The following is a 17465-nucleotide window of genomic DNA, read 5'->3' on the forward strand; positions in this document are numbered from 1 at the left end:
GTGTATTCTACATCCCTGGAAGGTAAGCAGCTCTGAAATGGAGATGGCGATGGAGAATTCCCAAAGGAGAATCACCTCCTGGCACAATCAAATAGACTAGGCTTCTCCCTGCCTGTTCACATAAAACAAAGTTGCTGTGTTGTCTGTTAATACTAGCAGATTTTTTCCCTTGATATGTGGAAGGAAGGTCAAATGAGCTAGATGAACAGTTCGCAATTTCCTGACATTCATATGCATCTTCAAATCTTGGGCAGACCAAAGACCCTGAGTCTGCAGGAACCCAATATGGGATCCCCAACCCGGGGCCAATGCATCTGGGCCTAAAGCGAAGGCTAGTTGTGGCAAAGCAAAGGGGACCACCATACAAACTCTCAAAGGGTCCAGTCACCAGTCCAGAGAGGACAAGATTAGCATTGGTACTCAAACCTAGACGATGATGGCTCAGGGAATACACAGAAGATAGCCATCCTTGCAACTATCTCAGATGCAGTTTGGTGTGCTGCACTACATAGCTACACACCACCATGTGCACTAGGAGCCTGAGGTAAGTGCATACTGTGGTGACAGGATGAGCTTTTAGTTTCAGAACCAAGTCCCACAGCACGTCTAACCTCAATTGCTGTAGAAAATCTTTGACCTTCATAGAGTACAGGACCACACTCCAATAAATTCTATTCTCTGGACTAGCTTCAGAAATGTTTTGTCCACACTAACTAGGAGCCCCAGCATAGCAAAGGTAGATTGAATAATGGCTACACTTTTTAAATGTAGGAACTATGGACCGTAAGTCCCCAATAACGGATGTATGTCCTGCCTAGGCTGGAACACAGGACCCAATCTCTGAGTCTGAAGAGGATGAAGAATCTGAGTCTTCTGATAATGGGAAAATAGAACCCATTGGTACTGGAGACTGACAGCCAGAACCCAGAGATGGAGATACTGGAGAAATCATAGCTGGATTCCATCTCAACTGTACGGTCTTCCAAGGTAAGAAAGTGTAGGTGGCATCAGTACCACATGCTTCAGAGGAGCCAGAGTAGGGTTCCTAGGCACCTGTACCAGCTGATATCCTTCCTGCACTGCTGGAAAAACCAGCACCAAAAGGTTAAGTAGCTCTAGAAGCTGCATGTGCCTCTGGTGTTGACAGTGCCAGTAATGCTTCTTGGCCCTGAGACACCGAAAGATAGCCTGAAGATGCTGTAGTAGGCACTTCAGAGGTCGGTCTTGACAGCTCTGGCACAGGTTCTGGAGTTGACTACCCCGTTTTAGCTGAAGTGTGTTTCAGGGAGGGCCTCCTTTCAAATGTCCCTCCCAGGTCTCTTGGAAGGCTTCAGTACCGGGGATCTGGACGAGTGAGATACCACGTTCTCGGATGTCTTGTGCTTCTTCCTCAGCACCAGCGATAGTGACTGAGCTCTCAATCAGATAACTTTGGTGGAGCACTCTGTACCGACGCTGACATACCCAGTGCCCGTTGCAAACTGGACAGCTCCAAGGGAGGACAGAGCATCACCTCCATAAGAATACACTTAAGCCCAGCCGCTTTTTCCTTTTTTGAGCAAGGCTTAAATCCTTTAAAAATGTGACATTTGTCACACACATGGGGCGCCTCCAAGCACTTAAGGCAGTTGGGGTGCGGAACGCTCACTGGTATTGGTTTGCTACATTAGCAACATGATTTAAAACCCCAGAGACCGAGGCATCATTCTGACACCGGTACCAGTACTGAAAACTGAACTGGTCAGTTTATGACCTAAAAGCTAAACCCTATAATTAACCATCACCTAAAACTCTAACTACGAGATTACTCTGAGTAAAAATGGGTATATTTTACTAGGAATGAGAGAAGAACTTGCAGTTACAAGTCTGTAATCACTCCAACAACCATCATGGGCAGTAAGAAGGAACCGAGTGGGGTGGGGGTGCTCTATCCTTTATACCTGCATGCAGTGGCATGTGACAGCAGAGGGCACTCAAGCCACCCCGACAGGTACTGGTGGAGGGGAAAAAAATCTCTGATAACCATGCACTGGACACACACACTCACCTAGAGTGGAATAGACATGTGCAATCACTCAAAGAACAACCTAATTGGAGCCATCTATTCAAGGAGCAAGTATATTATGAATAACCAAAACTATTACTTCATCTAGATGACAGTTCAATTTGGAGTCCTTACTGCAAATGGATGAAGAAATACTTTTCCAATGACATATGGCATAACCTTCAACCTATCCTTAGCCATAGTAAAGAAAATAAACATCTGAAGATTCAGCAACATCCCACAGCTTAATAGAACTGAGGTATTAATATTAAAATAGGAACTATTTTTTCCTAAAATTTTACATATCCAGAGACTAATTCCATACTGAATGAAATGAAACATCCAACGGTCTCTTCTCATTAATGTAACATTCAAGTAACTATGAGTAAGGCTGCAAGTGGGTCACGGAGGTCACAGATCCTGTGACTTTCCGTGACCTCCGTGACTTCTGCAGTGGCTGGTGCTGGCTCAGGGGCTCTGTGCCTCGCGCTGACCAGCCCCACCCCAGCAGTTCCCATTGGCTGCGGTTCCACCCCCAATCTCTCCAGTACCTTAAGTAAACCCTTTCCCAGAGATCCAACCTTGTGGGTACTCTGAATTTACAATTCAGCTCTTCAGGGAAACATGATAGTGAATGCAGACTGTCTCATGGGTTTGTAAGAGCTTCAAAATACACTCACTCTTTACTTTAGTGAGACAAGAATTATGCAGACCTAGACAAAACTAAAAATACCTTTTTGCATTTCCCTGCTTCAATTTTCTCACTACTCAAACAACCTCTGGGCTTTCTGGGGTGTTCAGGGTCCCCCTTACTGAATATGACTTCTCCTCTGAATCATGAATCTGTCTCTTTCCTCTGCAGCCAATTTCCTTCTGCTCTCTCTCCAAAGTGGTCAGCGAAAGACCCTCTCTTTTACAGCTTCCTCTTTGGTGAGGTGACCCTCTGATCAGTTTAGTTAAGAGATTGAAGTACTTTACCAGGTAATAGTTTGCTTAGTTACTTTTTCCCTGGAGTTCAAACTGAAAAACTGGTATGCCCTGGGTAGAGAAGCTCTTTGTTCGAAGATGCATCATTTGAATGGATGATCATCAAAGTTTAATGACCCACTATTGTTAGCCCTGTGCCAGATACAAGAATTTATCCTGTCACTTCCTGTGGCTTTTAGCTCTCAATATGGAGGCAACAAACAGCAGAGAAGGCAAACAAGCTCCACATTCAAACTAGGATTTGCAATCTGACACAGATACACAAAGAGCCTCCAATATCAACCAGTATTCCCCTAAGTAGTCACACTGACCATGACAGATATTACTCCAAGTGAGTAAGGGTAGCAGAACCTGGACTAAATATATTGATGCAGCTCCAGCTCTCCCTGAGTCTATGTCTACAGAGCCCTGTGGTTTGGACTAGGGGGACGTAAATTGCAGCACACACTTAACTCCCCCATGTGGGTGTGAACTAAAAGGTATATAGTTCACATTTATGTAGTTCTTTTTAAACAGCAATTCACACCATCACAGTCCAAGCTGTGGGGCGATGCAGACAAGCCCTCAGCATAGGCACTTATATAACTGAAGCCAGTTAAAACAATACTCCACATTGTGGTCTCAAATCATCATTTCACTGGCCTTTGGGAGTTTTGGCCTGATCAAACTTTCACTGTTCATCTTTGATGAGCTAATATGACCCCTATCTATGCAAAGCATGTTTGATAATGTTTTAAACTTGGATGTGTAAAATTAGAGATGGAGTTAGGTACCTAAGTAAAAGAGGCCTGATGTGCTCATGGCTCTCAATGAAGCCAAAGACAGTGGTGAACCATCAGCCCCTCTGAAAATCAGGCCACATTTATCTACATGCCTAAAAAGGATTGACACACCTAATTTTAGGCACCCTAACTTTGGGTGAGGTGCTTAAACTGCTCTTGCTTGTTTAAGGAGCTAATGCACCCTGCATTTGCTGATGAGACAAAGTTCAAATGCCCCTGTTGGAAAAGACAGTCCGACCAAATCTCGGGGAGTAGGTACCGATATTCTGTCTTCTTGAGGCACCACAGCACACTCTCAAGACAATGTCATGAAAGGAGAAGGATTGACATGACAGTCAATTCAGGTTTCCCGTCACCAAGTATATGGATATCTCTAGAGTAGATGTATATCTCTAGAGTAGAAGAGAGATCTACAGCACTCCTGGATGGTCAACTCAATTGGGAAGGTACTGGGTATACTGCTATTTGAACCTTAATGCCTCCCTGAGAAAAGGCAGAGAGACAACTGGTTGTCAGGCATTTGCTCACTAAATCATCTATGGACATTGAATAACTGCTCAAAAAGGCAACAGTTACTGCAGTCATCAATGGGGGTGGGAAAGCAACTAGGATACCATCTGTAGTCCTCAACTTTCCTTGTTTCCTGTTACTCAGATTTCTAACATGGGAATGATACAGAGATTACACACGGGTCATGCAATCTGATGATCTCCTCCCAGTAATGGACAGAAGTCAGGTGCCTCTGGTGACTTTAAAGTAGGTTTTTTTTTTTTTTAAATGAGGTCACACCCCTATATTTTATACAAATTAGGGTTGTCGATTAATCGCAGCTAACTCACGCGATTAACTGAAAAAAAATTAGTCACAATTAATAAAAATAATCGTGATTAATCGCAGTTTTAAATCACACTGTTAAACAATAGAATATCAATTGAAATTTATTAAATATTTTGGATGCTTTCTACATTTTCAAATATATTTATTTCAGTTACAACACAGAATACAAAGTGTACAGTGCTCACTTTATTATTTTTATTGCAAATATTTGTACTGTAAAAATGATAAAAGAAATAGTATTTTTCAATTCACCTCATACAAGTACTGTAGTGCAATCTCTTTATCATGAAACTGCAACTTACAAATGTAGATTGTTTTTTGTTACATAACTGCACTTAAAAAACAAAACAATGTAAAACTTTAGAGACTACAATCCACTCAGTCCTACTGCTTGTTCAGCCAATCTCCAAGAAAAACAAGTTGTTTACATTTACGGGAAATAATGCTGCCCACCTCTTAATTACAATGTCACCTGAAAGAGAGAACAGGTGTTTGCGTGGCACTGTTATAGCCGGCTGTGACGTTGCACCCCATAATGCTTTATGGAAATATGCTTATGAATGTATATATGACATAACTGGAATATGTTTTGTGCTACATATGCCATGTAATATATCTCTGCAAAGTTTATGATCTACTGAATATATTCATCCCATTTGTATGCATGTATCATTTTTGTATTCGAAGTTATGAATATTGGCTGTGTACTTGTTTGATTTTAAGTAGCCTTAGTAAGGCATTTGGTCAGCTTCTTAAGAAAGGAATTTGCAAGTTAAGTGCCCAATCAAGAAACACTTAACGGACAAGGGAACCTTGGAAGACTCCAATCCACATAAGAAGTCTACCTGGGGACATTCAAAGTAGCATGTAAGTAATGGCTGCCACTCGTAAGGAACTGTGTCATGCATGGACCTGTGACTTGCCCATGCGACTCCAAAACTCCATCTTGGAGCTGGATTCTGCATAGGAGAGAGGAAGGGGTCTCCACCCACAAGAGAAAGTCTATTTAAGCCCCTGGGAGACCCCTCCATTTTGGCTTCTGCTGGCTCAAGAGATATCCTTTGGGAGTGGAGAAGCTACCTGAAAGAAACTGGAACAAAGGACAATAACCACAGGGGGGGAGTGATTGCTGGACCCAGACTAGAAGGAGGCTAGTCTGTAGAAGAAACTTATTGGAACATCTCTGAGGGTGAGATTTCATCTATAATCATTTTCTTAGTGTATTAGGTTTAGACTTGCGTGTTTTATTTTATTTTGCTTGGTAATTCACTTTGTTTTGTCTGTTATTACTTGGAACCACCTAAATCCTACTTTTTGTATTTAATAAAATCACTTTTTACTTATTAATTAACCCAGAGTATGTATTAATACCTGGAGGAGGCAAACTGCTGTGCATTTCTCCCTATCAGTGTTATAGAGGGCAAACAATTTATGAGTTTACCCTGTATAAGCTTTATACAGGGTAAAACGGATTTATTTGGGGTTTGGACCCCATTGGGAGCTGGGTACCTGAGTGTTGGAGACAGGAGCACTTCATAAGCTGTTTTCAGTTAAGCCTGCAGTTTGTGGGATGTAGCAGGCTAACATGTCTGGCTCAAACAAGGCAAGGTTTTGAAGTCCCAAGCTGCCAGGGAAAATGGGCTCAGAGGTAGTCTCAGCACATCAGTTGGCAGTCCCAAGGGGGTTTCTGTGATCTAACCTGTCACACCGGCGTCGCGAGATATTTACATGCCAGATGTGCTAAAGCTTCATATGCCTCTTCGTGCTTCAGCCACTGTTCCAGAGGACATGCTTCCATACTGATGACGCGCGTTAAAAAAAAATGTTAATTAAATTTGTGACTGAACTCGTTGGGGGAGAATTGTATGTCTCCTGCTGTTTTACTCACATTCTGCCGTATATTTCATGCTATAGCAGTCTCGGATGATGACCCAGCACATGCTCATTTTAAAAACATTTTCACTGCAGATTTGACAAAACGCAAAGAAGGTACCAATGTGAGATTTCTAAAGATAGCTACAGCACTCTACCCAAGGTTTAAGAATCTGAAGTGCTTTCCAAAATCTGAGAGGGATGATGTGTGGAGCATGCTTTCAGAAATCTTAAAAGAACAACACTCTGATGCAGAAACTACAGAACTGAACCACCAAAAAAGAAAATCAAATCAACCTTCTGCTGATGGCATCTGACTTAGATGATGAAAATGAACATGCGTCAATCCACACTGCTTTGGATCATTATCGAGCAGAACCTATCATCAGCATGGACACATGTCCTCTGGAATGGTGGTTGAAGCATGAAAGGACATCTGAATCGTTAGTGCATCTGGCACGTAAATAACTTGGGATGCCGGCTACAACAGTGCCGTGCGAACACCTGTTCTCACTTTCAGGTGACATTGTAAACAAGAAGTGGGCAACATTATCTTCTGCAAATATAAACAAACTCGTTTGTCTGAGTGACTGGCTGAACAAGAAGTAGGACTGAGTGGACTTGTAGGCTCTAAAGTTTTACATTGTTTTATTTTTGAATGCAGGTTTTTTTGTACATAATTCTACATCTGTAAATTCAACTGTCATGATAAAGAGATTACACTACAGTACTTGCATTAGGTGAATTGAAAAATACTATTTCTTTTGTTTTTTACAGTGCAAATATTTGTAATCAAAAATAAATATAATGTGAGCACTGTACACTTTGTATTCTGTGTTGTAACTGAAATCAGTATATTTAAAAATGTAGAAAACATCAAAACATTTATATAAATGGTATTCTATTATTGTTTAACAGCGTGATTAATCACGATCAATTTTTTTAATCGTCCGATTAATCGTGATTAATTTTTTTAATCACTTGACAGCCCTAATACAAATCACACTAAATTATACCCATTTCCACAGTACATTCATCTGCTGCATTAAACTTAGACTTCTTGTTTTCTGTTGTCATAAAACTCTTTCCCATTTTTGTGAAAGAAAACAAATAAAAATATCAAAATAATCTCAGATTACTAAAATCATCACCCCATTGGTCTATCTCTCAATGTTTATGCTCTTGTATCCTTTTTGGCCCTTATTTGTCTACAGTTTTCTCAGAAATATTGGAAAGTCTCTCTAATTTACCAATTAATTAATTCATGTATGATTCTATGAAAATATAGGAAAATATCTGATTTCACCCCTAAAAAACCTTTAGCAGTTTCTCTTCTTTCTTTTCCTAGAAGACTCTTGCCAACCCAGAGCCCCCTCAGTTCCTTCTTGCCGGCTACTCCGACAGAGGGAAGGAGAGCGGGTTTGGAATGGATATGAGCAACACATCTTGAAGAACAACAGTTACAAAGGTGAGTAACCATCTTTTCTTCTTCGAATGCTTGCTCATATCGATTCCAATAGGTGACTCCCAAGCCTTACCTAGGCGGTGGGATTGGAGTTAGATGTCGCGGAATGGAGGACCACTGAACCGAATGCAGCATCACCCCTGGACTGCTGCACTATCGCATAGTGGGAAGCGAAAGTATGCACGGATGACCAAGTTGCTGCCCTACAGATCTCCTGTATGGGCACATGAGCCAGAAAGGCGGAGGACGAAGCTTGAGCCCGAGTAGAATGGGCAGTGACGCGGGTAGTTGGGACACCAGCCAAGTCATAGCATCCACGGATGCATGATGTAATCCATGTGAGGGCCTGAAGTTCCAACACTCGTCTCACCGAGGTGATAGCGACGAGAAAAGCTGTTTTCCAGGAAAGGTACAGAAGCAAGCAGGTGGCCATCGGCTTGAAGGGGGCACCCATGAGTCTAGATAGGACTAGAATGAGGTCCCACATAGGGGCCGGATGTCGAATTTGCAGGTACAGACGTTCCAAACCCTTGAGGAACCTGCTGACCATGGGATTGGAGAAAACCGAGTGCCCATTTTCGCCAGGGTGGAAGGCTGAAATCGCTGCTAGGTGTACTCTGATGGATAAGACAGCTAAGCCTTGCTGTTTCAGGGACCAGAGATAATCTAGGATGGTAGGTACTGGCACCTCCAGAGGGACAGTATTGCCCAGGGCACACCAGCAGGAGAAGCGCTTCCATTTGGCCAGGTATGTGGACCTAGTGGAGGGCTTTCTGCTATCCAAGAGTACTTGCTGCACTGAGCGGAAGCAACGCAGCTCAGATTGAGTTAGCCATGCAGCATCCATGCTGTGAGATGGAGGGACTGCAGGTCTGGGTGACACAACCTGCCGTGCTCCTGAGTAATCAGTTTCGGCCACAATGGTAGAGGAATTGGTTTGGTCACCGACAGATCGAGGAGTGTGGTGTACCAATGTTGTCTGGGCCACGCCCGAGCAATCAAGATTAAGTGGGCCTTGTCTCTGCGTAACTTGAGAAGGACCTTGTGGACCAACGGAAACGGAGGGAAGGCATAGAGCAGGTGGTCTTTCCACGGTATCAGGAAGGCGTCTGACAGGGAGCCTGGGGAGCACCCCTGGAAAGAGCACAACACCTGGCACTTCCGATTCTCGCGAGAGGCAAAAAGGTCTATGTGGGGAAATCCCCACTTCTGGAAAACAGAATGGATAACGTCCGGATGTATCGACCACTCGTGAGCCAGGAAGGACCTGCTGAGGCGATCTGCCAAGGTGTTCTGGACTCCTGGGAGAAACGACACCACCAGGTCGATTGAGTGGGCTATGCAGAATTCCCACAGGTGTATGGCTTCCTGACAGAGGAGGGACAACCACGCTCCACCTTACTTGTTGATGTAAAACATGGCCGTTGTGTTGTCTGTGAAGATTGTAACACAACGGCCCTGAAGGTGTTCGCGGAATACCTGACACGCCAGACGTACTGCTCTCAGTTCCCGTACGTTGATGTACAGGGTTATTTCTTGTGCGGACTAAGACCTTGTGTGCGAAGGTCCGCGAGGTGAGCGCCCCAGCCCAGAGATGATGCGTCCATGGTCAGGACTAGAGAGGGCTGTGGAGCACGGAATGGCATCCCCCCACAAACAAAGCTGGGGTTCAGCCACCAACCCAGAGAGGATAAGACCTCCGTCAGCACTGTGAGTACTGTGTCCAAACTGTCTCGGCCTGGACGGTACACTGACGAGAGCCAGGTCTGAAGTGGACGGAGGCGTAGTCTGGCATGTCTGGTCACGAAAATGCATGAGGCCACGTGGCCCAGAAGACCGAGGCACGTGCGTGCTGTCGAGGTCAGGAAGCTTTGGAGGCCGTGAATAATGGTCGTCATGGACTGGAAGCGGGCCTGCGGTAGGCACGCCCTGGTGAGATTCGAGTCCAGGATCGCCCCAATGAAGTCTATTCTTTGGGTTGGCTGCAAAGTGGACTTTTCGGTGTTGAGCAGCAGGCTCAGTTGCCTGAACAAGCTCATGACGAACCAAACATGAGACTGCACCTATAGCTCAGAACGACTCCGAATGAGCCAGTTGTCGAGGTACAGAAACACTTGGATTCGATGTCGGCGGAGCGAGGCCGCTACAACGGTCATACACTTTGTGAAGATCCTTGGTGCTGTGGACAGGCCGAAGGGAAGGATGGTAAATTGGAAATGCTGTTGGTTGACCACAAAGCGAAGGAATCGCCTGTGCGGCGGGTAAATTGCTATGTGGAAGTACGCGTCCTTCATGTCGAGGATGGCGTACCAGGATCCAGGGAAGGGATAATGGTACCCAGGGAAACCATGCGGAACTTCAACTTTACCATGAATTTGTTGAGTCCGTACAGGTCCAGGATGGGTCAAAGTCCCCCCTTTGCCTTGGGGATTAGGAAGTAACAGGAGTAAAAACCCCTGCCCCTCAAATCCTTTGGGACCTCTTCCACTGCTCCGATAGACAGGAGCGCCTGTACCTCCTGTAAGAGGAGTTGCTCGTGAGAGGGGTCCCTCAAGAGGGATGGGGCCCCTGTCCATCAAAGGGCAGGTCTTGAATAGTCTGCTGCAGCTCTGGTGGAAGACCAGACACTTGCAGCCATGAAATGCGGCGCATAGCCACGCCCGAGGCTAGAGTCCTAGCCGCCAAGTCCACCGCATCTAAAGACCCCTGCAGGGATGTCCTCACTAATTTCTTGCCCTCTTCTAGCAAGGCCCCAAACTCCTCCCTGGACTCCTGAGGAACCAACTCCTTGAACTTCCCCATCGAGTTCCAGGTGTTATAATTATAATGGCTCAAGAGGGCCTGCTGGTTAGCTACCCTGGGCTGTAGGCCACCAGTTCAATATATCTTGCGCCCGAATAAATCCAGGCATCTAGTGTCCTTGGACTTAGAGGCGGGTGCTTGCTGGCCGTGTCTCTCCCTCTCGTTCACAGACTGTACAACAAGGGAGCAAGGTTGGGGGTGAACATACAAATATTCATAGTCCTTTTAGGGCACCAAGTATTTCCTCTCCACCCCTCTGGCCGGGGGAGGAATAGACACTGGGGACTGCCAGATCGTATTGGCATTAGCCTGGATGGTCAGAATAAATGGCAAGGCTACACGTGTGGGGGCATCGGCCGATAAAATGTCCACCACCGGATCCTCAACTTCCGCCACCTCCTCCACCTGGAGGTTCATGTTCTGTGCCACCCTACATAGCAATTCCTAGTGTGCACGAAGATCTATAGGCGGTGGGCCAGAAGAGGATGTGACTGCTACAGCCTCCTCAGGCGAGGATGAGGAGGACACCCCCGGGACTAGTGGATCCTGGGGAAGGTCTGTTTGTGGAGGGTCCGGTTGCCCTAGGTCCACCATGCTAGGGGCATGGGCCTGATCTGATGGCAGGGCAGTCGCCTCCGAGGCTACCGGGGGAGGGCGGCTCACAGTGGCCTCCAGTACCCGGGGCTCTGAATGAGCAGAGTGAGAAGCGCCCGAGGGGACACCTGGGGCTTGGTGGTATGCCCAAGGGGTCAAAAAGGACCATTGTGGGGGTCCTTGGTCAGGATCCTGTCCTTCATCTTGCCCTTGACTAGCACCATCCGCGTCTTGGCCCTGGACGTGGTAGCCACTCCCCGCTTGGAACGACGTTGAATTTGGTCGTGAAGGCCCAAGCGGGGCCGAACGCACATGCTGCGTTGCACCGTCCCACTCTGTCGCTCCGCACCTGGGAGACGGGGACCGGTGCCAGATTCTCGGGCGGTACCGGGATCGGGACCGACGGTCATAACGGTGCCGGGAGACCGATCTACATCTTGACGAAGACCTACGGCCCAGGCGGTGCCGGGATCGGCTGCGAGACGATCAGTGCCGGGACCGGTGACGGGAGCTGGACCGGTACCAATCATACCGGGAGGGAGACCTTCGTGAGGCGGAGCGGCGCTGCGAGTATGACCGGCGCCGAGATGGGGATCGGTGCCGGGACTGCGAGCGGTGCCGAGACCGGGACCATCGGAGGGATCGGAACCGCGACCTGGAATGGGACCGAGATCGGTGCCGAGCTGTCTCGCTCTGCGATGGAGGTCGCATGAAGGCGGGCTTCCCTATGGATGGGACAGTCCACACCGGTGGTGCCAGAGGGTGAGACGGTCCAAGCTCAGTCAGCGCGATCAGGTCGCAAGCGGTGGAGAAGGTCTCTCGAGTGGATGGCAGGCCAAACTCTACCACGGTGTGCACCGGGAAGCTTGTGTGCACCGGACTCAATGGCGCTTGTGGCGCCGGAATCGACGGTGCCGGAGTTGGAGCCTTTGCGGGGCGGTCCGGTACGGGCCGTTGCTCCAATGGGGGCACAGGCGGTGCCTGCAACTGTACAGGAGCAGCAGGTGGTTTGTGCTGCTTCTTGGGCAGCGGAGACAGCGAGCGATGTCATGTCTGTACTGGTGCCGGAGATGTCCGGTGCCGAGCGTCTTTGCTGGTGCCGGGTTGTTCCGGTGCCAGAGGCGCGCTTCGGACCAATGGTGCCTGGTCTGCGCGTGGTGCCGAGGGCACCGGGCTAAGTGCCGCTTCCATTAGGAGCTGTTTTAAACCAAAGTCCCACTCCTTTTTTGTCCGAGGCTTGAAAGCATCACAAATGCGGCACTTATCTGCTTGATGGGATTCCCCCAGGCACTTCAAGCAGGAGTCGTGGGGGTCTCCCGTAGGCATCGGCTTGAGACAGGCCGAGCAGGGCTTGAAACCCGGAGACCTAGGCATGGGCCCTGGTACCGGGAAGGAGGGAAGGGGATAAACCCCGTTTCCTCCAAGTACTATCTACACTATCAACAAAACTTACTATTAACTACACTATAACTGTTAAAACTATTAAAAACTACACTAAACAACTATCTACAGTACAACGAGTAAAGAGCTAGGGAGGTGGAGATCAGCGATGCCGCGCTCCACAGTTCCAACGACCATCACGGGCAGTAAGAGGGAACTGAGGGGGTGTTGGGTCGGCAGGGGCATATATCCAGCACCATAAGGGCGCCACTCCAGGGGACGCCTCAGCCGACCCACCGGGTGTTGCTATGGTAAAAATCTTCTGACGATCATGCACGTGGCACACGCACACCTACTGGAATCGATATGAGCAAGCATTAGAAGAAGAACTAAACTAATTCATCTGACCCCCCTTAGGTAGTTCAGGTCAAAGCACAATGGTGGGGCAGTGAAAGCAACTTCACAAGCTGCTACCCATTCTGGATCTAGTTTTCAAGTATGTAAAATGCTGTTACAAGGAGGAGGAAGAAAAATTGTTCTTAACCTCTGAGGATAGGACAAGAAGCAATGGGCTTAACTTGCAGCAAGGGAGGTTTAGGTTGGACATTAGGAAAAGCTTCCTAACTGTCAGGCTGGTTAAGCACTGGAATAAATTGCCCAGGGAGGTTGTGGAATCTCCATCACTGGAGATTTTTAAGAGCAGGTTAGACAAACACTTGTCAGGAATGGTCTAGGTAATACTTAGTCCTGTCATGAGTGCAGGGGGCTGGACTAGATGACCTCTCGAGGTCCCTTCAAGTCCTATGATTCTATGATTCTATTTTGTGGATAAACAGAGGACTTCCATACTCAGGACTGTCAACCTAGCAAACAAACATTAAATTCACTTAAACCCCCCCCCCCGAAAATAAAACAGCGATGAATTAACATGAATGAGTACCAGTCACGTAACAAAAAAGCACACTGACAAATTTCCATCAATCTTTCATGTTTCACCAATGAGGGTACTTTGTAATTCCTGGGATTTTATGGCATATCTCATTTTAGCCTATCATATATGAAATTACAAGGAGGCAATGTGTGTATTAAACAGGCTATCATTAAGAGAAGCCAGAAATAATACTGAAAACTGTTTTGTGTTCTGTGCTCTTAAATACAAATTAATTTTATGGTCCTGTATTTGGCTCTGCAGATTAAAGACAAAATCTGGAGCCAGATCACACAGCACTGAGATATTAAAGCAGCATATTTACATTAATTCTTATGGGGAAATTGGATTCGCTTAACATCGTTTCTCATAAAGTCACATTTTTCAGGAACATAACTACAACATTAAGTGAGCAGTTACTGTAATTTAACTTCAAGTTTTCCTACATTTTTAAACTGGAGAAAATTATGGAAAAAAGACTAGATATACATAATATTATAGTTATGATTTTGTCTTCACAACATTGCCTACCTGAATATTCCATCAGTTCTGAAGGGACTAGTAACATTCAGACTAACTTTCTTCCGTTCATAACATGGGGATTTGCATTTTAATACACCCTAAAAGGAGAATAAAAAGTTATATCAGTGTCGGAAAATTTAAAAAAAAAAAACACTCCATACTTAATGCATACAAACAAGGCAGCAACATTAATTTTGGCATTTCCTGGCCTTTGAGTACCTACCTTAATATAGTCTATTGTCTGGAATTTGCTAATTTCCCCTCCCTCTCAAAAAAAATAAGTGATGCTTGATTTCCTAAAAACAGACAATAGCACATCTACGTTTTATAATCTGGATCTATTTGCAGGAGGAAGTCTCTTTCCTGTGATCCTGGAATCCCTTATTCTCAGCCGATGGGCACCTTCGGTACACTTTTCACTACGCAACCAAGCCATGCATGGATGTGCAGTGCAGACATCTTTAAGCTCAACTATCTCCATACTAAGAGAAAAATAAAACGTAAAATGTATTGTGCATGAAAAGCATGGAGTTTTCAGAGTTATACCCATAACTCAAAATCAAAACCAACTTTCACCAGAATATTTAAATAAACTTCTCCTCTGTAATAGCTATTTCAATGTCAAATTTCAGCAGTCTCACCCTCCCTCCAATCATTCTATCTAGAAAGCTGTTTATAAAAAGAAAAACTGCACAATTTTCTTTTTCTATATTGGGAAATTGGATTTTTCCTCCACTTGTCTCAACAAATTGCTTAACTGGTTGTGGAAAGTTTGAGCAAAATAAATCATCTTTTGGGAGAAACCAAATCTTAGTATTAGTGCCTAGATGATGAAAATTTCAGAAACTAGTCTGTGATTGAAAGCAGGGTGAGGGGAAAGCATTATGCAATCTGAGCTACAGCGATCACAGACTCTCCTGGTACCTTTAAAAGCATATTCCTCATACAGTTATCCATACTTTTTTCTTAGAGACATAAAAAAGGGCATAACATTTTCAGCTGACCTAGTTAACCAAAAGTCTACTACACCCACTTGGCTAACAGTGGAGAAACACAGTTGCAAATGAGGCTCAACTGTCACCCACATAAGTTTCAGAAGAGTCCCATACACACTTTTTCCTAATATTAAACTAATCATGTGATCATGGTTTCAGCACATTCCAAGAATTACAGAATTATACATACATGCTAGATACTACAAATCTATGTTTTATTTAGGACTCTTACATAGAAACAAGTAACTTGTCTCAGCAAGAAACAGGTCTATGTCACAAGTACTAATTTTTAACACTTAGGATATCTCTACACAGCAAAAAAAACGGAGGGGGGCGGGAAAAAACCCTCTGCCAGCAAGTCTCAGAGCCCGGGTCAACCAACTTAGGCTCACACTGTTTGCACTACGGGGCTAAAAATAGCAGCGTAGACAGGCATTCCTGCTTATGCTGGAGTCTGGGCTCTGAAACCCAGCAAAGGGGGTGGGTCTCAGAGCCCAGGCTCCAGCCCAAGCAGGAACTTATCTACTGTTGTTTTTAGCCCTGTAGCGCGAGCCCACAAGCCCAAGTCAGTTGACCTGCCACGGGTGGTGGGATATTTTTTTGTTTGTTTTATTTTTTGCAGCGTAGACATATCCTTAATGTAAAAAATAAAGTCATTTCTCAATGGACGGAACACCAGGTGTAAAATGTTCAAAAGCATCTAAGTGATGTAGGCGTCCAAGTTCCATTTTCAAAAGTAACTAGGCACTAAGGGTCAGATTATTAAAGGTATTTAGGTGCCTAAAGATGCAGATGGCTGCTCTCCATGATTTTCAGAAGTGCCTATGTGCTTAACTCCCACTGAAAATCCCACTAGGTGCCCATCTCCATCTTTAGGCACTTAAATACCTAAGTCCCATTGACAGTTAATAGGACTTAAGCTTCTAAGTGCCTAGGTCACTTTTGAAAATGTAAGTCCCTTAGATGCTTTTGAAATTTTTACCCCAAGCCTTGTTTATATTTGATATATCATTTGAGCTGGTTGGGAGTTTTTCAACAAACTGTTTTTTGTTTGAAAAATGTCAACTTGTCAAAACTGAAATGTTTCAGGCCCAGGGTGGAAATGGTGCAGGGGAGAGAAAAAGGCAAATAGAAAGACACCCCAGAATAGCCGTTAGCCCAGTGGTTAAGTTACTCACCTGAAATGTAGGCGACCTGGGTTCAAGTCCCCTATCAGCCTGATTTGGCACGGGAACTTCATTCTGAGTCTCCTACGTCCCAACTGAGTGCCCTAATCATTGGGGTTTTGGCTATTCTGCAGTAGGGATATTTTTGTATCTATTGGTTTGTCTCTCTAATTCTTATTTCAAAAGGTCTAGTTTTCATTTTGATAAGGAACTAAAACAAATACTGAAAATTAATTTTTTCACAAAATTAGATTTTTGTTTTACTGTCAACCCGACATATCATGTAAGTCCAAGAATTTCTGTGAGTGATTTACAGGAACATTCACATTTTTTCAAATGACATACACAGTACTTACAGCAGGGTCAATACGGCTGACTTTAGATTTCAGAGAGAAAGTCATTGTTGTACCTCCTACTCCACTTACAGTCTTCGAAACCAACAACAACATTGCTTCAGCAGGATGTAGAAAGCGACTAGTGAATTCCACATTTATATTTATTTGGCTCCTAGTTAAAAAAAAATGATAAAGGAATCACTTTCTTTAGAATTAAATAAATTAACCTCACAAATTATTACCAAAGAAACCTGGAGGGTCATTTCAGTACCAGAACATTTTTAAAAGATTTTCGAAGAGAGGATGTAGAAAAGGAGAATTACTTTTGAATTTGCCAATATGCAATGCTGTGTCCAAAAGCTGTTTTTGTTTGTTAATAAAAAGGAGGGGAAGAGGGAGAGAGAGTGAGAAATAATAATCTAGAAAAAATGTGTTTGTTTACTTGTACTATCAGTGTAAAGTTTAAATATTAAATGTTATTGTTTTTATGTGCAGAAAATGCCACCCTTTCCTTGTATTTTTATTCTAGGATAACAATTACCAGTAAATTTATTTTGTGTTCCCTTTCATCCAAGAGAAGTTTAGAAGTTAAACAATTAGATACTTTACTACAAATATTGTGGGCCAAATCCAGAAGTCCTTAAGCAAACTCTCAGTCAAGTAGTATTGGGTGAGGGCTGAGTAAAAACAAATAAGGATTTCAGGATTTAGCATATAATTAGAGATGAAGGAAAAACTGCTTTCGTGTAAATGAAG

The 17465-nt window shown here is 44.7% G+C and overlaps 1 protein-coding gene across 1 annotated transcript in view; it reads right to left on the reverse strand.

Annotated features, from left to right (window-relative positions):
- Positions 1 to 17465, reverse strand: part of LOC113406192 (cilia- and flagella-associated protein 47-like) — a 691445-nt gene that overhangs the window by 441048 nt on the left and 232932 nt on the right. Inside the window, exons 38-39 of the mRNA XM_029910955.1 lie at positions 16731 to 16881; positions 14223 to 14311 (exon numbers count right to left, since the gene is read on the reverse strand). Coding sequence (XP_029766815.1) covers positions 14223 to 14311; positions 16731 to 16881 — 240 coding nt within the window. The remainder of the gene's footprint in view (positions 1 to 14222; positions 14312 to 16730; positions 16882 to 17465) is intronic.

Source organism: Terrapene carolina, unplaced genomic scaffold (genome assembly GCF_002925995.2).
Source record: "Terrapene carolina triunguis isolate 2854851 unplaced genomic scaffold, T_m_triunguis-2.0 Scaffold23, whole genome shotgun sequence".
Taxonomy (NCBI): domain Eukaryota; kingdom Metazoa; phylum Chordata; order Testudines; family Emydidae; genus Terrapene; species Terrapene triunguis.